General features: G+C 37.7%; 3 protein-coding genes and 1 long non-coding RNA gene across 4 annotated transcripts; all 4 read right to left on the bottom strand.

The window, feature by feature from the left end:
- Positions 1–1,182: 1,182 nt before the first annotated feature.
- LOC110887646 lies at positions 1,183–1,818 on the bottom strand. The gene has a single exon (XM_022135223.2). The coding sequence runs from the start codon at positions 1,816–1,818 to the stop codon at positions 1,183–1,185; it is 636 nt and encodes a 211-aa protein (XP_021990915.2).
- Positions 1,819–3,177: 1,359 nt separating this feature from the next.
- On the bottom strand, positions 3,178–5,655 carry LOC110906374. The gene is made up of 2 exons (XM_022151517.1): positions 3,819–5,655; positions 3,178–3,452 (listed from the first exon to the last, which is right to left on the bottom strand). The coding sequence occupies exons 1-2, from the start codon at positions 5,653–5,655 to the stop codon at positions 3,178–3,180; spliced, it is 2,112 nt and encodes a 703-aa protein (XP_022007209.1).
- Positions 5,656–6,549: 894 nt separating this feature from the next.
- Positions 6,550–7,850, bottom strand: LOC110905259. The gene is made up of 3 exons (XR_002572987.2): positions 7,795–7,850; positions 7,278–7,331; positions 6,550–6,718 (listed from the first exon to the last, which is right to left on the bottom strand). It is a non-coding gene; the product is annotated as an uncharacterized LOC110905259 (long non-coding RNA).
- A 13,250-nt stretch (positions 7,851–21,100) lies between these two features.
- On the bottom strand, positions 21,101–22,387 carry LOC110905260 (putative UPF0481 protein At3g02645). The gene has a single exon (XM_022151122.2). The coding sequence runs from the start codon at positions 22,385–22,387 to the stop codon at positions 21,101–21,103; it is 1,287 nt and encodes a 428-aa protein (XP_022006814.2).
- Between the last annotated feature and the right edge of the window lie 274 nt (positions 22,388–22,661).

The raw sequence follows: 22,661 nt of genomic DNA, 5'->3' as shown, positions 1-22,661 counted from the left end.
GTTCTATCCACATAACGGAGTTTAACTTTCACATTCGATATGGCATTCAAAACTACCCGTTAGAACGAATAGCGTTCATCTTTACTTGACCCGATTTCATTCCAATCGGTCAACATATTTTGCTTAACACAACATTCGTTAACATTTCCAATCCACAAGGGAATTGTCGCTTACTTGCTACATGTCACATTTGTCATACAAGGATAATTCTACATCAAATTATATATAAAGAGGGAATATAACAAGGATTTGTATGCAACGAATCATACCTCGATCTTGCGCTCCTTCCGTTTTCTTGGTGCTTGTACCTTCTTCCTTTATGCCTACATTAGAACATTCATTCGCTTCATTTAGTTTGTCATTTCGTTATACTATTTCCACATACATTCTTCTTTTAGGCATTTCATCGAACACTTGGTAAGCATCACATTTAAGGTACAAGGTACAAGTTTATTAAGCATGTTCCTACTAGTTCATCACAACACAAGAATCATCTTCTTTTGAATTCACATAATTTCCATCCTAAATCAGTTTATCTAGCATTCAAGCATCACAACCAAATTCATATATCAACTAACACATGATCGTAATCCTTATGAACTTCCTATTAGTAACATAATCTTTACAAAGTGGGTTTTCACTACACTTTTCATACAACCTAAAATCAAGCATGATTCTTGTTCTAAAAAGCAATCTTAACTCAGATTTCTTACAATTGATACAAGGAATCGAGTTTGGATTTGACCCCACACCCAACAATTCACAATTTCAGAAAATTGAACTTACCACTTCACTAATTAGGGTTAGATTTTCGCAAAAAAGGGGCTCATGCATCGAATTTTCTTGTGATTTAAGCTTCAATTTCTTGATTTATTGAGTTTAGGGTTATTCACCCTCTTCCCTGCTCCTTGTTCGATCGACCCCAACACACCAGACATAGGTGTTTCTCCATTTACTAATTAAAACCCCTTTTTGTTTATTAATTACACTTTAGTCCCTCCTACTTTGAGAAAGTGTTTTAATTTAGGCTTTACCCATTAACTAGCTACCATTTAGTCATGTTTCATTAACCAAGTTACGTTCTTTATTTATTTGTATAGTTATTATCTTACTAGCATTTTTGGGGCGTTACAAGTCTACCCCCCTTAAAGGAGGTTTCGTCCTCGAAACCTGAGCACATAACTAGTTTAAATGTGACATACCAAAAAGAAAAGGATAGTGTTTCCTCATTTCATCTTCTGCTTCCCATGTGAGGTCTGAACCCTTTCGGTGTTGCCATTGTACCAACACTTGTCTAACGGCCTTGTTGCGGAGATTCTTCACCTTGAAATCCTTAATGGCTATGGGTCTTTCGACATAATTTAACCCTTCGTCCAACTCGATATCATCAAGAGGTACTAGTGCTGTCTCATCCGCAAGACACTTTCTCAATTGCGACACGTGGAAAGTATTGTGGATCCCGTCTAGAGCAGGCGGTAATTCTAATCGATATGCAACCCTCCCAACCCGCGCTAAGATTTTAAACGGTCCGATGTAACGAGGACCTAACTTACCCCGTTTGCGAAAACGGATTATACCTTTCCATGGGGACACTTTCAACAAGACGAAATCTCCGACTTGGAATTCAATAGGACGCCTTCTCTTGTCGGCATAAGCTTTTTGCCGATCTTGGGCTGCTTTCAACTTTGTTCTAACCATTTCAATCTTTTCATTCGTCACCGCTATTAATTCACTTGGTGCAAGCTCTCTTTGTCCTACTTCGCCCCAACATACGGGAGTCCTACATTTTCTCCCGTATAGTAGTTCGTAAGGTGCCATTTGAATGCCACTATGGTAACTGTTATTATAAGAAAATTCGACCAGTGGCAATTGGTCGTCCCAACTTCCCCCAAAATCTAAGACACACGCCCTCAGCATATCAACAAGTGTTTGAATGGTTCTTTCTGACTGGCCATCAGTTTGAGGGTGGTAGGCGGTACTCATATGCAATTTCGTACCCACACTCTCGTGAAACTTTTGCCAGTAACGAGAAGTAAATCTAGTGTCCCGATCCGAGACAATCGATACAGGCACTCCGTGACGGGATATGATCTCGTTCATATAAATTTCTGCCATCTTCTCGGAAGAGTAAGCTTCTTTGATGGGTAGAAAGTGAGCGCTTTTTGTAAGTCGGTCTACGATTACCCATATTGTATCGTGCCCTTTCTTTGTTTTAGGAAGCTTGGTTATCAAATCCATCGTTAGTTCTTCCCAGTTCCATACCGGTATCTCCAAGGGTTGTAATTTCCCGTACGGTTTTTGATGTTCTGCTTTCACTTGGGAGCATGTTAAGCATTTCGCGACGTATTTAACTATGTCACGCTTCATGCCCGGCCACCAATAATTGGCTTTCAAGTCCCGATACATCTTTGTAGCCCCGGGATGGACCGAATATCGAGACTTATGTGCCTCGTCGAGCAAAGCAGCCTTGACTTCACAGAATCGTGGGATCCAAATTCGGCCGAACCGCGTCTTAAGTCCGGTCGAATTCTCTTCTAGATTATCGATTACACCTTTTAATCGTTCTTTCTTCAGGTCTTCCGCTCCGAGCGACTTTATTTGGGATTCGCGTATCGTCTCGAGTAATCTTGGCGTAACTGTCATCTTCATGGATTTCACTCGAAGGGGAGATGGATACTCTTTACGGCTTAACGCATCGGCTACCACATTTGCCTTTCCCGGGTGATAAAGGATATCACAATCATAATCTTTGATAAGTTCCAACCATCTCCGCTGCCTCATATTTAGGTCCTTCTGTTCAAAGAAGTATTTAAGGCTTTTGTGGTCCGAGTAAATGGTGCATTTTGTCCCATATAGATAATGCCTCCAAATCTTTAATGTGAACACTACCGCCGCCAATTCTAAGTCGTGGGTTGGGTAGTTCACTTCATGAGGCTTCAATTGTCGTGAAGCATAAGCGATAACTCTCCCTCTTTGCATTAGAACGCAACCTAATCCCTGGTGCAAAGCGTCTGAATAGACCACCAGGTCTTCGGTTCCGTCTGGTAATGTCAAGACCGGGGGACGTGATAGTTTTTCTTTTAACATTCGAAAAGCCTCCTCCTGTTCTTTTCCCCACACAAACTTCTCTTTCTTTCTTGTCAATTTTGTTAAGGGTAAGGCTATCTTGGAAAAATCCTATATGAACCTTCTATAGTACCCCGCAAGACCCAGAAAACTTCTTATCTCTGTTGGGTTTTTCGGAGAAACCCACTTCATTACCGCATCGATTTTTGAAGGATCAACTAAAACACCCTCCGAATTTATCACGTGCCCCAGAAACTGCACTTCCCTGAGCCAAAAGGCGCATTTTGAGAATTTTGCGTAGAGTTTCTCATTACGGAGAACTTCAAGTACTTCACGCAAGTGCACTGCATGTTCGTCTTTGCTTCGTGAATAAACCAGAATATCATCTATGAATACGATCACAGACTTATCCAACATGGGTCGGCATACACGGTTCATAAGGTCCATAAATGCTGCCGGCGCATTAGTTAACCCGAAGGACATAACTAAAAACTCGTAATGTCCATAACGGGTTCTAAATGTGGTCTTTGGAATGTCTTCTCCTCGTACCCTAACTTGATGGTACCCCGATCGCAGATCTATCTTGGAGAACCAACTCGCCCCTTGTAACTGATCAAAAAGGTCATCAATTCTAGGTAAAGGGTAGCGGTTCTTTATGGTCAGCTTATTTAACTCCCTATAGTCGATGCACATGCGCATCGACCCGTCTTTCTTCTTAACAAATAAGACAGGTGCTCCCCAAGGCGACACACTTGGGCGTATGAAGCCCTTGTCTAGGAGGTCTTGTAATTGTGTCATTAATTCCCGCATTTCCGTGGGAGCTAATCTATAGGGAGCCTTCGCGACCGGTTTCGCACCCGGATTCAATTCGATATTAAATTCTACTTCTCGCTCGGGAGGGAGTCCCGGCAATTCCTCCGGGAATACATCCGGAAATTCGTTCACAATCTCAACATCTTCAAGCTTCGGGGAGCCTTGTTGAGTATTTACCACGTAAGCTAAATATGCTCTACTCCCATTGAGCACATACTTAGTAGCTTGAACGAGAGTACATAACTTCGCTTCCATCTTTCTTTCGCCTTGTACATTTAATCGTCTTCCACTTGGAGTTTGGAGAAGTATTGTTTTGGTTTCACATTTTATCTCCGCGTGGTTTTGAGACATCCAATCCATACCCACTATTACTTTGAATTCCCCCAAGATCATGGGTATAAGATCAATAGCAAACTCCTCATCCTCAATGGTTAATTTACAATTTTTACATATTTCGTGCAACAAATAATTTTTGCTATCTGCTATCTCTACTTCTAAGGGCATCGACATTCGTTCAATCTTAAAGGAAGGATGTTGTACGATTTCACTAGAGATAAACGACATAGTGGCCCCGGTATCAAACAAGACATAAACCGGTATTGAGTTTATTAGAAAGATACCTGAAACCACATTCGGCTGGGATTTGGCTTCTTCTGATGTGATTTGAAACATTCTCCCCTTCGCCTTAGAACCCTCTTGCTTCTTATCCTCTTTCTTTGACTCTTGTTGAAGCTTTGGGCATTCAGACTTGATATGCCCCCTTTCGAAACAGTTGAAACAAGTCTTTGGGTTGTTCGGGCATTGATAAGACGAATGCCCCTCCTTACCGCATTTGAAGCACCCCTTTTTGCCTAACAAACACTCTCCGGTATGGAGCTTCCCACACGTCTTGCATGGTGTAATTCCACCTTTCGACTTACCCTTTCTTCCTTGATCCTGAAACTTCCCCTTTTTAGATGGACTAAAACTTGCACCTTTTTCACTCGGTCTCTTTTCACCTCGCTCTTCTTGCCTTTTAATCTCGATCTCTCTATCCCGTGCTAAGTTAATGAGTTCCTCGAGGGTTTCACATTTCGAGGGGGTGATGAACTCTCTAATTTCTGCCTTTAGCACGCCATAGAAACGATTTATTTTCATCCTTTCGGTGGTTACCAAATCCCCACAGAATTTCATCTTGTCCATAAAAGTGTTTGCTATTTCATTTACTGATTCGTTTTTCTGTCGGAGGCGTAAGAAATCCTCCTGAATCTTGTCGATAGCCGACTGAGGGCAATGATATTTCATGAAGGGCCCCTTGAACTCTTGCCAAGTCATAACTTGCAGTCTATCTTCGCCTACTTCCTTGCTGTGAGCATCCCACCAATCTTTCGCCTGATGGGTTAGTAAACCGGTAGCGAACATCACTTGGTCCTCCTTATCGCACCGACTTCGTATAAACACCGCCTCTATATTCGAGACCCATCTTTGACATTCAACGGGATCTATTTTACCGTCATACGTCGTCGGATGGCATGCCATAAAATCCTTATAGGTGCACCTTCGTTCCGTACCTCTACCCTTGGACCCTTCGATTAATTCTTTCAGTTCTTCGAACCTGCTGGTCATCATAGCATCCACAACCCCCAGAACTCGGCTTTCTACTTCTTGGGCCAATCGTGGGAGATTGGCTTGCATAACCCCTTCCGCTACTTCCGTAACTTTGTTCTCCAATGCTTCTTGTCTAGCCGCATCATTGTTATCATCATTATCATCATTAATATTTCTTGCATCAGCCATCTACACAAGGTTATATTTTCGTTCAATACAAATCACAGACTTTCAGCATATCATTATTCCTTAATCAACATTTACTTAGTTCATCTCATGTCGTCCGGTTCATCACTTTTGATTATTACAAGTTCATTCTGGTTGTAATCACTAATTGTGATTACATACACTTATTAAGCCTTTTATGGACTCTACGTGGTCATAAAATAAGTTTTCAGTTAGCCCAGCAACACAAAACGTGAAATAAAAAAAAATAATCAACGGGCTGAATTCCGCTAGCCGTCGCCGACGGCTTCATGCCCCGTCGGCGACGGGCTTTAGATATGCGCGTCACCTACATTAGTCCGTAGGCAGGAACTTAAGCCGTCTACCAACATGGGGGCGTCGGCGACGGGGTGTATGGCCGTCGGCGACGGTCAGCCATTTTTTAATCCGCTGCAGCTTTTGTTTTTTAGCATTCTAACTCTTTTTCGGGTCCGTTTCCAGCTGTACGGTCCCCGGAATTTATTGTTTCGCTACCCATAATTACTACTTCACATATTTAACTCAACTTTACATATCAAAATCATTACATATACTAGCATTCATCGAAAACGTACATTATTACCTCATTGGCGATCTTGGAGCGAGCACACTTTAGAACGAGCCATCGGTTTGAGTTCAAGCATCGCGTTAAAAGCTCGAATCCCTCAAACCTTGGCTCTGATACCAACTTGTAAGGTCCGCTTTTCTTTAATGTTAGATTACTCACAAAAGAATGATTTTACGGACATCAAAGTATCAACTTGATGCATAATAAAGATTTTTACAAAAATTGGACATGACCCGTTCGTAAAACGGACGTGACCCCTGTTTTTGACATAATAGACAATATTCACATACAACCCTTTTGACATCAAACCATCCCAAACAAAAACAACAAGTTTTCAAACCTAAAACTTTTAACAAGGTTTATCAAAGTAACAAAACATGGACCCAAAAGCATGCATATAAACTTGCGGAAGCGCTTGGTATAATAGGGCTTGAACATGTGCTCGCTCCATATCCCAAATCGCCTATAGTGGAGTTTTACCTACATTAACAATCAACATTTTAAAAGGTTAGTTATCACCCTAGTGAAAATCGTAATTCTTTCGTATAAGCTTTATCCTTACAAAACATTCTTACTTTTACGCATTCGACTACCTAAATAGTTGGGTTAGGCATGGACACTCTCATTGAGAGTTAAGCATACACATTCGACCCATTAAATTGGGTTGACATAAACACTCTCGTTGAGAGTTAGGCATACATGTTTGACCCGTTTAATTAGGTTTAGCATAAAACACTCTCGTTGAGAGTTAAGCATACGTATTACTCCTCGTTCTATCCGCATAACGGAGTTTAACTTTCACATTCGATATGGCATTCAAAACTACCCGTTAGAACGAATAGCGTTCATCTTTACTTGACCCGATTTCATTCCAATCGGTCAACATATTTTGCTTAACACAACATTCGTTAACATTTCCAATCCACAAGGGAATTGTCGCTTACTTGCTACATGTCACATTTGTCATACAAGGATAATTCTACATCAAATTATATATAAAGAGGGAATATAACAAGGATTTGTATGCAACGGATCATACCTCGATCTTGCGCTCCTTCCGTTTTCTTGGTGCTTGTACCTTCTTCCTTTATGCCTACATTAGAACATTCATTCGCTTCATTTAGTTTGTCATTTCGTTATACTATTTCCACATACATTCTTCTTTTAGGCATTTCATCGAACACTTGGTAAGCATCACATTTAAGGTACAAGGTACAAGTTTATTAAGCATGTTCCTACTAGTTCATCACAACACAAGAATCATCTTCTTTTGAATTCACATAATTTCCATCCTAAATAAGTTTATCTAGCATTCAAGCATCACAACCAAATTCATATATCAACTAACACATGATCGTAATCCTTATGAACTTCCTATTAGTAACATAATCTTTACAAAGTGGGTTTTCACTACACTTTTCATACAACCTAAAATCAAGCATGATTCTTGTTCTAAAAAGCAATCTTAACTCAGATTTCTTACAATTGATACAAGGAATCGAGTTTGGATTTGACCCCACACCCAACAATTCACAATTTCAGAAAATTGAACTTACCACTTCACTAATTAGGGTTAGATTTTCGCAAAAAGGGGCTCATGCATCGAATTTTCTTGTGATTTAAGCTTCAATTTCTTGATTTATTGAGTTTAGGGTTATTCACCCTCTTCCCTGCTCCTTGTTCGATCGACCCCAACACACCAGACATAGGTGTTTCTCCATTTACTAATTAAAACCCCTTTTTGTTTATTAATTACACTTTAGTCCCTCCTACTTTGAGAAAGTGTTTTAATTTAGGCTTTACCCATTAACTAGCTACCATTTAGTCATGTTTCATTAACCAAGTTACATTCTTTATTTATTTGTATATTTATTATCTTACTAGCATTTTTGGGGCGTTACATTTGACCAGTCAACGGTCAACACGAAGTTTGTCTGAACTTCGCAACGTGAGCATAATCACGATGGTCATAGTCCCTTGTGACTATACCTATTGATTACCACATTGATTAGGTGTAGTGACGAGTCATAGTTTCGGTCAAAATACGTGTTAATGCGTATTTTGCAACCAAACTATTCTTAGGTATCAAAACCCTTTGTTTTGATATCAAACTTGTTTTCTAACTTCGTTAAACATGTTTTAGCATGTTTAACTCATCACTTTTAGTTTAGTGGAGTAAAATGCACGGATAGTCCTTGTGGTTTGGTGAAATTTCACCTTTAGTCCCCAACTTTTCAGAATTACACTCTTAGTCCCTGTGGTTTGACAAGTTGTTACTCGGCTAGTCCCTTAAGCGGATGAAGGTTACTCGGATAGTCCCTGTGGTTTGACAAGTTGTTACTCGGATAGTCCCTGTGGTTTGACAAGTTGTTACTCGGATAGTCCTTGCCATTTCACACCCACTTAACCAGAAACTAACATCCATCTGCTTTGGGGACTATCCGAGTAACAACTTGTCAAACCACAGGGACTAAGAGTGTAATTTTGAAAAGTTGGGGACTAAAGGTGAAATTTCACCGAACCATAAGGACTATCCGTGCATTTTACTCTAGTTTAGTGCTTATATAGGCTCGTAAGATAAGCGGTCTAAACAACCGCTTAGACTTTCGAACCCGACCCGTTTGGTCGATCATTAGGATCTGACCAGACATACTTTGTGACCATAGTTGTATAGGGAATAACCCTCCAAGGTTATACCTTATGGTCACTTCGTTTAGTTAGTTGTATGATAGGTAATTTATATGCCTTAGGAAAATGATCAAAATGCCTTTTTTACGCATAAATTCATCTTAAGCATATGTAACATAAATTTCTATATCTAAACTGATTAGGTAACATTATTAGACATGTTAAGGCATATAATACTTATCATAGGACTAGTTAGGCGGTCCGAACGCGTTTTAGGCGAACGACGCGTTAAAGTAGCGTAAGCTACCTAAACGGGTCATAATGGGTCGTAAGCACTTAAGTTAGGTTTTGTTTTAGAATGTAGGCTTTGTTAAACCATATCATATGAGTTCCAATACTCATTTGGTTTACGAGACCTCATTCTATCCGATCTTCCGATTTAGGTCCAGTTTATTAACGTAGTTACTTATATTAGGTGCCGATTGATTTCCGTGATCCCTCTAGCTTTGCTTGGTTGTTATTCAAGACTTCTAAGCATTCCTAAGTGAGTACATAGTCCCCTATTTTACTGTTTTCAAATGTTTTGGGGTGAAACATATGTACCTATTTGTTATTTTCATGATTTCGACTATATGATTATACATGCTAGTACATATCTTTTGACAAATTGTATGATTATCTATGGTTTAAACGCTAATTTTTCAAAGATTATAAAACAAATTGTTGGATTGTACTTATTTTTTTTACATTCATCAAGCCGATTGGTAGTACGATATAGCGCTATAGGATTAGACACCCCATTCCTGTTGTATGGATGTTGGTGCAGTTGTCTGTCGACTACATCTCAGTTCGAGTCTTAGGCTAGGGCTGATTGTATAGTGAACGGAAAACGTGTAATCTTGTAACAGATAGGTCCGCTTATAGGTCATATAGAGAGGTCCGCCTATATGACACCATATAGGTTCGCTTATGAGATACCTTATAGGTTCGCTCATGTGGTCTGTTCATATACGCGAACCCATAAGCCTATATATAGGTGTCATATGAGCGGTTCAGGAACAACAGTGTGTGCATGTAAAGGCGAAGCCCTGCCATTTTGTCTCCGGAGCTTGTAATTTGTCAATAGATCAATAAACGAGACGTTAAATAGTGAAATCAAGCTATACGAAGACAGAATCAATGAATTCCGCCTCTGATTCAGTCTAAGCACTCTTCTGATCGACTCGTCAGCTCGTCTAACGTTCCTACAAGTGGTATCAGAGCTCAGGAGGAAGAGTTCTTACCGTTTAGCTCGATTTTTGCTTAAAATTCTGATTTCTACACCTTCTTTTATCAATTCAGAGAATTTTACCGGACAAAATTGGACCAAAATTTCACCGATTGTGTATTGTTGAACATAGACAAACCCTGGAAAGTTTTGGACTGAAATACGGACTAAAAATGGGTCAAAAATGCTTCGAACTTAGGATCGCTTTTTCGGACAGGGAATAGGTTCGCTTATTTAGACAAATTATAGTAGGTCCGCTCCAATATTGCACCTAGGTTCGTTTGACAGATCCGCTTTTAGATACAGGTTCGCTCCAAAATTACACCTAGGTTTGCTCGAGGGTACATCAATCTGGTTCGCTTTTAGGTATTGATTCCGGTTCGCTCGTAATCTTCAAATCAGGTTCGCTCAAAAGTTGGTTCGCTTTTGTGGACTTGGCTAGGTTCGCCTTTGTGAATCTTAGTAGATTCGCTTTTGTGGTCCGCTCGGGTGAACATTCTGATCCACTTTTAGGAACAACTGAGGGTCCGCTTTTCTGTCATCCTTGGTGTTTCGCTTTTGTGAACAACAGATACTTGTCGGGATTATTTAAAAATGACAACGAGGTTTGATGAGCAGGAAAACAATGATCTTAAAAGGTTAAATGATTGGTATCGAGGATATCTTAGTAGTTCTTATCAGAAATTGCCCAAAGAGGTTTGGAGAAAACGTTTCGAATGTTTTCTGAGCAAGAAAGATGAAAAATTGGATGATTTGGAGAAACGTTTTGATCGGTTGATTGACTATTTGAAGGAAGATCAAATAGTGATAATGGAAGCTGATAAGATATCAAAGTTTGCTAATGGATTATCAGCTGAATGGGATGATTGCTTGAAAAATATGAGAGAAAATTATGATTTTTCACAAATATCCCTGAATAAATTCATTAGAAAACTTAAAAATCACGATTATGAGAAGTATGAAAAGAAGAGAGAGATATTGGATAAGATAAAAATGAATTTGGAAGATTTGAGTTTAGATGTGATAAAAGAAATAAACAAAAGAATCAATGTTTGTTGGACAGCAAAAAGAAATTTGATATATGATATGAAAAGAGGTTGTTATATTGATGATGATGAAAAACCTATTAATTTTGTTACAATCTTTGGTGCAGGTACTTATAAGATAGAGAAAGAACTAGTGCCGAAGGTTGAAGAATCTGTGAAGAATGAAATTTCATGTTCTGAAACAGTGTGCTCCAAATGTGACACTTTCAAGACTGAGAATGACAAACTCTCGAAAGATGCGGAAAGTTTGACATCGAAAGTTAAGAAGTTGGAAGATGAGAAGCAAACTGATGAAAAGCAGATTCTGGATTTACAGGAAAATTGTGAGAAATTGAAAATTGAAAATGACAAACTGTTGGGTAGTTTGAACAGTTTGACATCAGAAAACAAAGTTTTAAAAGAAAATGTAAAGGGTTTTGAAAGCAAACAGAAATCCTTAGAAAATGAAGATTTCTGGATAAAACTAGAGAACAAAAATCTGAAAGCTAATGAGACAAAATTTCAAGAACGGATAGAAGTTTTGGAAAGTGAAAAATCTGTTCTTGAAAACTTGAAGAATGTGAATGAAAATTCAATCAAGTCTCATCTTGAAAGAATATCTCAGTTTGAAAAAGAAGCTGAGAATTCCAGAAGCAAGATTGATGAACTTGAAAAGAAATTGATAGGTTTTGTGACTGCTTCAGATAGTTTGAAATTTCCCTGTCCAAAACCAATCAATTCAGTTCCAATAAGTGACGATGTCACAAACTTTGACAATGTCAAAGTTGAAGATTGCGATGAAAAATTTGATGATGTAAATGAAAAATTAGAAAAACAAAAATTGTTTTTAAAATTAAAAGAAAAATTTCAGAAAACTGTTCTACAATCAACTGAAAAAGGTGAATGTTCTAAACAAAGACCTTTGAAGAAGAAAGTGGAACAGAAACAAAAAGATAATAAAAGTTCATCAGATCGATCATCCAATCGCAATGAAAAGTTACAAAAAATAAAAAATGAAAACTCAAAAATTGTTGGTAATAAGTGGTGCAGGTCGGACCACAGTGTTGAAAAGTCAAAACCAGCAAACTTGAGGAAAGAATATCACCAAGCCAGACAATGCTATGATCTGAGCGTTTGGTGTGAAGGTGGTATACGGTATGATAACAGAGTGTGTTACCGATGCGGTTATCAAGGACACATTGCTGTTAACTGCCGGAATTGGAGTTATGAGGCCAGAAGATGCTACAATTGCCAAATCAAAGGTCACATTGCCAGAGAATGCCCAAGGAAATCGAATGACAGAGTGAGGGTTAATTCTCAGAGATTGGCAAAGATTCCAGTCAAAGTCAAGCCCCATGAACAAAAGGTTCTAAAACCTAAAGTTCAAGATCAGACAAGTCAAGAAAAGAAAGTTAAACTTTCACAGGGGCAAAAAGACAGACTGAGGAAGAAGAGAAAGAAGGCTAGAGAGTATTTGGAGAAGATCTTGTCCTCGGGTTCATCCGTTGGAAAGAATAAGAGTTCTGATGAATCAACTTCCTCAGCTACAAAGTCAAACAAGATGAATTCATCAGATACAAATCTGAGGACAAAAGAGGAAAAGAGGAAGAATAAAATGATGATGAATCTGACAGGTCAAAGTCAGACAAGTCACCTGCATGCAATGATTCTGGTTCGTCAAAACCAGAGGAGCCATTGGTTGAGGTAAAAAAGGAGAATTCAGATTTAACAATGGATGATGCAAATTTTCCACCATTGTTGAATAAGAATTCGAAATCATCCAAGGACCATCAGGCTTGGGTGAATCTGTTTAAATAGAAAAACCTGACTTGCCGGAGCTCCCAGGTTGGTAAGCGTGGAGCATGAATCGGCATCTTTCTTAAAATTTTATTCGGTAACGTCATTCATTCAAAAGGTAAAAGGTTTGTTTGTGATTGATTCAAGTGGTTCAGATTTTGAATCAGATCAATCCTACAAGTGGTTAATCAAGGTCATTTAAATTGAACTTGAGTTAACTACATGATTTGATCCCCAGTACCTACAAATGTTTGGTAAACAAACTAGTTTTTCCGGAAAAACCATTTTGATTAAAACAAACTTAAGTGTTTTGAGATCATAATGGGAAAATAGTTTGTTGAGAGGGGGAGTTCTGATTGTTTACGCCATGTGGATGGAGAATTGATGCGATTCTCATCAAGTTGTCAAATTTTGTACAGATCGTTTCAAATTTTCCCAGAAAATCAAAATTGAAACATATTTTGATTTTAGGGGGAGTAAAATTTTAAAAAAATTAGAAAATTTGAAAATGTCAAAAACATCGAAAAATTAAAAATGAGTTTTGGTGCGAATAGGGGAAATGATAGTACATCAGCTAGACTGGCACAATACGCTAAAGATTTGTAATGTATAAATGCAATTAAGCAGTCTCGTTAAAGATGTGTCGATAGGTTTTCACAGAATTAGTAGATCAGTTTGGGATATTAATATAAGTTTCACTTGCGTCTACGTGGGGAACACCTCCAGGATATATAGGTAACCCCTGAAATCCTGTTTGAAGGGTCCCGTATTCTGAGATACTAGGTCTTTATGCTCAGTGATATTTGGGGTATTATCCCAGGACTTCTGCTGTATGGAAGTACTGACCTAGTCCCCGGATAATACTTTCTGCAAAAAGCTTTGAAATATAAGCTAGCCCTCAGCAATCTGATTAAACAATAAAATTGATATTCTTTGTTGTTGTAAAAAAAGATCCTCTAAAGGGGACCCACCTAAAGTCGAAGCCGTCATCTCTCTGCGTATACGGAAGTATCGACCTGAGCTCTCACGGCCCTCGCACATAACCCCTTAACAGATATCAGGTGTGGTATACTCACCTGTAAGACTGAATACTGGGGTCTGGATATGGGAGTATATACTGAGGTGGGACACATGTAGATGTTTAAGTTCTAAAACACTAATTCAGTATCCCGAACAGGTTGAAAGTTTTTGTGAGAATTTAAGTGGATCAAAATATCGACAATCAACGCGAACTATTTAAAAGCTTAAAATGAAATAACAGCTTAACGGTGCTAGTGTCTAGTCAGCAGCTGATATGATACTCTTGCACGAACTCACAAAAATATGTTTGTACATATTTCATTTTTGCAATTTAATTGATGTCATTGCATTTGTGTTTCATTTTTGAAGAATCCAAAAAGATTTTCGACAACTGATGTTGGAGAGCTGAAATTCAAAATCTCAAAGGCTAAACAAGATGAATAGTTGGTTTGGTTAAAGTGATTTGAAATGGTTAATCAGATTTTGGAAAGTTTAATAAATTGTTAAATGTGAAAAATTCTTGAATATTCTTAAATGATTAATTGATTCATTAAGTTGGATCACAATTGTGTTTGTTTGTGATAGATTGTTTGAGTTGTGCAGGTTTCTGATCCTGTTGCTACGGAAAGCCAGGAGATACATCAGAACCTGAGAAGAAGTTTAAACTGATAAAGCCAGGAGTTGATTTCAATGGTGATAACGATTTCCGGACGGCGATCCCAGCATGATGATAGGGGGAGTCTGATGAAAGTTAGAGCCAGAGAAAGATCCAGGTACTTTATTCCAGGAAGAGTTCCTGAAGAAGACCGATCAAGATTGAGGAGCTGTTAATGTTTGAAGACTCTCATTGAAGATTCCGTCAACATTCAAGGGGGAGTCTGTTGGTGCAGTTGTCTGTCGACTACATCTTAGTTCGAGTCTTAGGCTAGGGCTGATTGTATAGTGAACGGAAAACGTGTAATCTTGTAACAGATAGGTCCGCTTATAGGTCATATAGAGAGGTCCGCTTATATGACACCATATAGGTTCGCTTATGAGATACCTTATAGGTTCGCTCATGTGGTCTGTTCATATACGCGAACCCATAAGCCTATATATAGGTGTCATATGAGCGGTTCAAGAACAACAGTGTGTGCATGTAAAGGCGAAGCCCTGCCATTTTGTCTCCGGAGCTTGTAATTTGTCAATAGATCAATAAATGAGACGTTAAATAGTGAAATCAAGCTATACGAAGACAGAATCAATGAATTCCGCCTCTGATTCAGTCTAAGCACTCTTCTGATCGACTCGTCAGGTCGTCTAACGTTCCTACAATGGAATGTCAGAAACCAAATTTTAACCAAATAGAAATTACCTTTGTGGTATTTCTATAGTCTCTAAGGTATAGTTTGATGCACTAAGGTTTGAATGAAATACCAAATCACATTTTCTTTTGTATATTTCGGTATACTACCAAAGTATAGTTTGATGTGCTCCCATATGTGATATTATTTACCAAAGTATAATTTGATATACTATGTACAAAACCAACATATATTTTAATATAATATTGGCCTTGTTATTTACTAAAACATAGTTGATATGTTATTCTCAAAACCAAAGCATAATTTGATATGTTATTTACAAAACCAAAGTATAAATTGATTATACATAAACATTTTTACATTGGTGATTTGTTTGAGTAAGTGATTTAAATAACGAGGCGTGTGTAATATGATAAAAGCATGGTGGATACACCGCTGGTACTTCCTATATATAAGTGCTTTTATGATATTACATATCATAGCGTTATTTAAATCATTTCAATTTTAACATATTACATTATACACAATTATCATATCTTTGCAAAACTTTGTTTTACAAACAACATATTTTATACAAACTCATCTTTACTTGATTATTTATTTAATCATGCATTATTCTTTTATACCATCTGTTTTCTCATCAATTCTCGTATGATTTCTAAATGAAAATATTTTAAAGTTCATGACTATTTTTGTTAAACATATTTCTTTAAACTTACAAGTCATGAATCCTATTCAAATAAAACCTATGTATCTCATAGGCAATTTTATGTTGACGTACCTATTTTCACATGTGTTTCAGGTGCTGTTGTTAGATGATCATGATGCAAACATAGGATTGGACGAGGGCCCTAGTGACAATAAAAGATGCAAGACTAGTTGATTAAGTTATGTTTCTTTGTTTATAAGACATTGTAACCTCTTTCAATTTAATAAAACAAAACTTCAATTTCCATGTGTTATGAAACAATGATTCTGTTACGACACTCCCCGACGTTTCCGCCGCGGTTTGTTGTTTTACGCGATCAGGGTGTGACAAACATGGTCAATCCTCAAGGGGTCACAAGGCTAACAAAGGCCACAAGTTTATTCGCAAGGGGAAATACAAAGGTGTTGACCTTGGGCCAAAGAAATGTGGTGTGAAGAAGAAGGTTAGTCCCTTTAAAGGGAAGTGTTACAACTGTGGACAAACTGGTCACCGTGCTTACCAATGTAAAGAGCCTAAACGTGACACGGCTCTCATGGTTGATGATGATAGTGACCATGATTTCAGACCTCACTGCCATGACGGAGGAGGTAAATTTGGTGGCTAATGAGCCCAAAGGGTGGTGGCTTGATACTGGGGCAACCCTTTACGTGTATAGCGCTATAGGAGTAGCACATCGCCTTTGTTGTGTCTATGTTTAGTAATCATGCGAACGGTCTTGTCATTGTGACGATAAGATTACGCTAGTGGAATCTTTGGGTTGACACGTATTTGATGCATGTTAGTTTATGATATGTTATACCTTACTATGCGTTTTTGCCATGTGGATCTCGTTAAGATTCTTTTATACGTATCCTAGTACACTAAACTTGTATGCTCACCAATACTTTTGTGTTAACATGTTACTTGAATATATCTAGAAATACACTTATTTAAATTTACGTTTTGTTGTTAAATTTGTATTGTTCTAAATCTAGTACCAGACACGCTTAGGCCACCCGGGGTGGTGAACATTTTGTGCGTGATGGAAAAATATAACGCGTGAACAATTGCCAAACACCACCGCCACCCCTTTGTTCTAAATCTAGTACCAGGCATGCTTAGGCCACCCGGGGTGGTGAACATTTTGTGCGTGATGGAAAAATATAACGCGTGAACAATTGCCAAACACCACCGCCACTCCTATAATTCAACGCATGGAAGTTAATTCCCGTTATAAAAACAACGCGTTATCAATTCAAATTTCCGACTGTTTTTTGAACGTTATGCATTTTGACTGTTTTTTGAATGTTATGTTTAATTAAAAAAAACCTTTAAACAATCTATATATACTTCACAATTTTTATACCATTTCACCCACACCAAAACACAAACACATATCACACATTCTACATATTTTACAAATCGATTTTCCTACGGATTCGACGTTTCCGACGGACAGCGATAGCGATAGCCAATCGTATTTCGACAATGAGACGCTTAAATTTTTCGTGTCGGTGTATAACGATCTTGAAGGAAGTTTGAACCGCCTAAAGAAGAAAATGGTGGATTGTGATCGGTTACATGCCAATGAAGTGTTAATGAACGATTATTTTGTGGATAATCCGGTCTACAATGCCGAAACGTTTAGAGATCGGTTTCGTTTACCAAAAGAATTATTCTTAAAGATTGTTGGAGACATCGAAGCAACTGAAGAATGGTTTCAAGAAGGTTACGACGCGAGGGGCAAACCAAGTTTCATGCCGATACAAAAATGCACGTCCGTCATTCGCCAACTAGCGACAGGTAACCCTCCCAACCAATTTGATGAATACCTAGCTATGTCGGACAGAACTTCACGTGAATATCTGCAATTTTTTTTGTAACACGGTCATTAAATTGTATATAAAAGAGTTTTTACGTAAACAGAGGAGACACGACATCTCACGTATTTACGCCCCACATGACGTTAGATGGCATTTTCCTGGGATGCTCGGTAACATCGATTGTTCACATATCGAGTGGAGAAATTGCCCAAGATAATTGCGAGGGGCGTATGTTAGGGGTGACGTCAAAAGACCAACCATCATACTTGAAGCGGTGGCGTCGAATGATTTATGGTTTTAGCATTCATATTTTGGTGTTCCAGGTTCAAACAACGACATCAATGTTTTGCACACGTCGCTGTTGTTCCAAACCGTAATGGATGGTACCGCACCCTTCTATCCATTCTATGTTAATGGAAGATATTACAGACGAGGCATTCTTCTTGTGGATGGTATCTACCCATCATGGTTTGTTTTTGTGAAAGCTCCTTCGTTTCCTGTCGAGGCTAAAGAAAAGGTGCTCAAAAAGTTGCAAGAATCGGCAAGAAAATATGTTGAGAGGGCTTTTGGTGTTTAAAAGGGTAGATGAGGCATTCTAAGTCGACCGGTTCGTGCGATGAATAAGAAGTCAATACATAGCATAGTATATGCATGTATCATATTGCACAATATGTTAATCAAACAAGACAGATGTACAATATCTCTAGATTGGGTGCCGGATCCTCCTACACAAGTTCACGTTCCCAAAAATATCCAACAACAGTTGCATGATGAAGAAACTCACTTTCGGTTGAGATACGATTTAATCGAACTAGTATCTTCTTTAGGTTTGGAATTTCCTAATTCGGACGAGGAGTAGAGTTTCTTTTTGTATGTTTTTTTTAATTGTAGTCTAAAAATATTTCTAGTATGTTAAATTGAAGTAGTATGTTTTAATTTAAATAAATTTATAATTTACAATTTTAGTGTTTTATTGTTAATTTATAATTTTAAAAAAAGGTTGTGAGTGGTGGAATTCTATCACCAGTGATGTACGTTTTCACTAAAAAATGTTGTGAGTGATAGAATTTATACAAGTGATAACCACCCCTAGCTCTTACAGTGGAGTGTATGAGCAACACTATTGAAAGTCAATAGATGCATTATTCAGCAAAACTCAATTGGCTTAAGCACTTGTACCTTAAACAATTGCAAAGAACATAGTAGTAAAGTTCAACACTATGAAACTTAACGTTAATAATTCCCAACGCATAATATTAAACTTAGCATATTCGTTTTAAAAGCAAGGGAATAATTAAATAATATCTTCAAATATTATTTAGTTTTTGTAAACAAATATATTATAATCATATATTAAAATTGAAAATTTCTAGAGTTAAATGCTTGGTTGGTCCCTGTGGTTTGTAAAAATTGCAGATTTGGTCCCAAGGGTTTACTAATTACACACTTGGTCCCAGTGGTTGTAATTTTTGCACTCGGGTGGTCCTTAACACTAACCTTTATTAAATTTTCCAGTTAAGTCTTTGTGAAATGACTAAACTGTCCCTAAACAATAAAAAAAAACAAAAAAAAAAAGAAAAGATGGGTCCACCCCTAATCTTTTCTTCTCCCCGTCTCTCTCTCTAACCCACCACCGCCAATACCTCCACCTCCACCTTCTTCTTCCTTTTCTCTCATTCATAAAATCCTCCATAACCAGTACTCAAACGCCACCCAACTCATCATTTCGCATACAGATCCTAAATCAATCAAAGTACAAAACAAATCCTAATTTGCTAATTTTATATCAGTCGTATGTATTCTAGACTCTCCATGTTCTTCAAAAAATAGCAAAGTCTATCACATATTTCAGTACTTCAAAAGATCCATTCAATTAGTTTGTTTCTTTGAATAATTCATCTAGATTCATTATACATATTGAATATGCTTGATTACCCATTTTGAATGATTGAATCTGAGTTGAATTCAAAGCAGAAGTGAAGCAAGAAAAAGAGAAGAAAGGGGTCGTCGGACGTTGGGATTCGGCGGTGCACCACCGTCGCCGGAATTATGTCGGCTCCTCACTTTCTCTCCAACTCTCTTGATCTCTCTAAAATCCACACATTGGTGTTTCCGGCCAGATTCACTTTTGCAGCAGGTAGTTGAGGTTGTCGTGGTTGGTTGTTATGAGTGGCGCGACAGGGCTGTGCGGTGGTTTACGAAGTAACAGTTTCGTCGCAGTGGTTGGGGGTGGTGTTGTGGTGGTTAGGTGTTAGGTGGTGGTGGTGGAGATTCATTTTTTCTTGTAACTTGTAGTGGTTTTATTATAGAGAGAGGGAGTAGGAAGAAGGTGGGTCATGTATTATATATTTTTTTAAATGTTCAGGGGTATTCTAGTCATTTCATAAAGATTTAACTGGAAAATTTAACAAAGGTTAGTATTAAGGACTACCCGAGTGCAAAAATTACAACTACTGGGACCAAGTGTGTAATTAGTAAACCCTTGGGACCAAGTCTGCAATTTTCGCAAACCACAAGGACCAACCAAGCATTTAACTCAAATTTCTAACATTTAATATTATAAAATCATAAAATCAATTTTAAGAATATTATGTTTTTATCTTGTAACTTTTAAACTATAATGTTTAGCAAAAAACCTGAAAACATGGTTTGCGATGTACTTATATTTATCTACGTTCCGATATACATTTCACTTAAAACGAGCCATATATCTATGTGTGTGTATGCAATGAAAATTCCGAATATACCATTTCGTTCACCCAAGTATTGATGAAGACCCTAGAAAAGAAATAATAGTTCTCATGTAACAGCGATCATCTTCACAATGTCAATTTGTAACTTGCAACTTTATGTTTGTGCTTGCATATATGTTATGTAACTAGGTTTGCTACAACTAGAAGCTAAATTTTGTATTTTGTGTATACACAGAATACAATACACGCCCCACCGCTCAAGGAGTTTTACTAGTTTATCTTAAAGAACAAATATGGGTTTCAAATGGCTTAATGAAATGTCTATATTTATAGCATACTAAACGTTGAAGAAGGCATAAATACTAGAGCCTTAGACCATAATATACAGTCTTCTTCTTAGTTCATCCGAAAACTAGTTCATAAAAGGACCCCTACTTGTTCCACACATGACTCCTGCTCGCCATATCAAATAAGTATAAAATCTTGAAACACATATTGATGCATAAAGATAACTATTGATTATTAAGTGAAACTAATGACACGACTAATTATGCTTAACAATGAACTAATCATCTCGTAGAACATATGTAAGAATGATTTAGTCTTTGTTATTTGCTTCAGGAAGAAGACATAATGGTAAAGATGGTTTGAAGCATAGCAAGAACAAAAAGGGAAAATCCGGCAAAGAGAGCAATCATACTCCATGGGCTATTGAAATAAGTACGCTTTAACTTCACAATCTTTCTAGGCCAGTAACCTCTGAAATGTTTATCTAGTTGTTCCCACTGTTTAGTGTAATAGAAATGTTCTGGGGCAAGTTCCTTGCATATCTTGTTTATCATATTTGCAGCCTCTTCATTTGAACCTATATGATTGATGATAACTTTTGATGTTACCAACTTGGCAATGTCCTCATGAGTATCAATTAGCATATCCATGGCCCTGGCATAGGACGTGACATATGGATCAACCACATATGACTGCTCATATGCAAGTAGGTTCCTTAAAACCAACTCAGTGAAATCATCAATACACAATGTCGGCATTGTGAGTGTAGGCTTGTTCCACAACCATAAAAAGCTTGAACAATACCTAGACATTTTTACTTCCATGGCCATTGGCCATTCCGCATCGTGGTTAGGCTTAAAGTTTACTCCTGCCCTATCGAGTTCGACAACCGAGTGGATTGTTGAACTTGGAAAACTTGACGAAATATAGCATTCAGGCTGGTAACAATAATGCAAAAACCCAAGAATATGATCATGATTGATATATGAGCCACTAACGCCTACTTTTAATTTTCTTTTGAAGAGGTTGGCATATTTCAGAAGTGGCTGGATAAATTCAGCAAGAGGTAGAGCTTCTTCAAATTTATAAATAATGCACTCATATATGTCTTCAAGAACAAAAAATGGGATTTGATTCTCTAGCAACACCAGGTCATAAGGTATATATTGGTCCTGCAGCCTTAAATTTGTACCTGAATATTTCTTCCCTTTGATATCGTGAATGAATTCAAGTATGAAACAAGCATCCATAACCATCATTTTTGCAAGTTCGATGTCATCATAATCCTTTAGGTCAGCATAACATGACCTGATATTCTCTATTATAGAAGTCACCTTCTGCACACATGCATTTAAGGTTTGTGTTAACGGTGGCCCTGAACGAGACAATAGCTCATGCACAAAAGCAGCTTTCCGCACTTCAAACAGTTGCAAGTTTTCATCTTTTCTGTGCAGTGGTCCAATAGAGACCACCCGTGGCGTGAAAGAACTTTCGCTGAGTTTTCTGAGGGTAATAGGAGCCATGTATATAGATGGCGAAAATTTGTTGGTTACCTTCTTTTTTTCTCCCACACAATCAAGAAGAGCTTGGAAGGTTTCTTGAACTATTACATCCATGGTCTTCATTTGTTGTATATATTTGATTATTCCTCCAATAATCTATGAAAGAGAAATTTGTAAGGATAGGAAGCATATACAGGAGGTTTATCAAGATATCAAATTAAACTTTACAAACAATTAGTTTTAATATAATAATAATGACTACAACTAAAACTAGATTTTAAGATAATTACAATTTATTTATGCATGTTGCCAATTATGTACAACAAAAAAAAATATATTCTTTTAATTTTTTTAACAATACATAATAATTACACCGACTAACTATTCA

The sequence above is a fragment of the Helianthus annuus genome, chromosome 14, assembly GCF_002127325.2.
Source record: "Helianthus annuus cultivar XRQ/B chromosome 14, HanXRQr2.0-SUNRISE, whole genome shotgun sequence".
NCBI lineage: Eukaryota > Viridiplantae > Streptophyta > Magnoliopsida > Asterales > Asteraceae > Helianthus > Helianthus annuus.
This window is presented reverse-complemented; position numbering and strand designations above follow the sequence as displayed.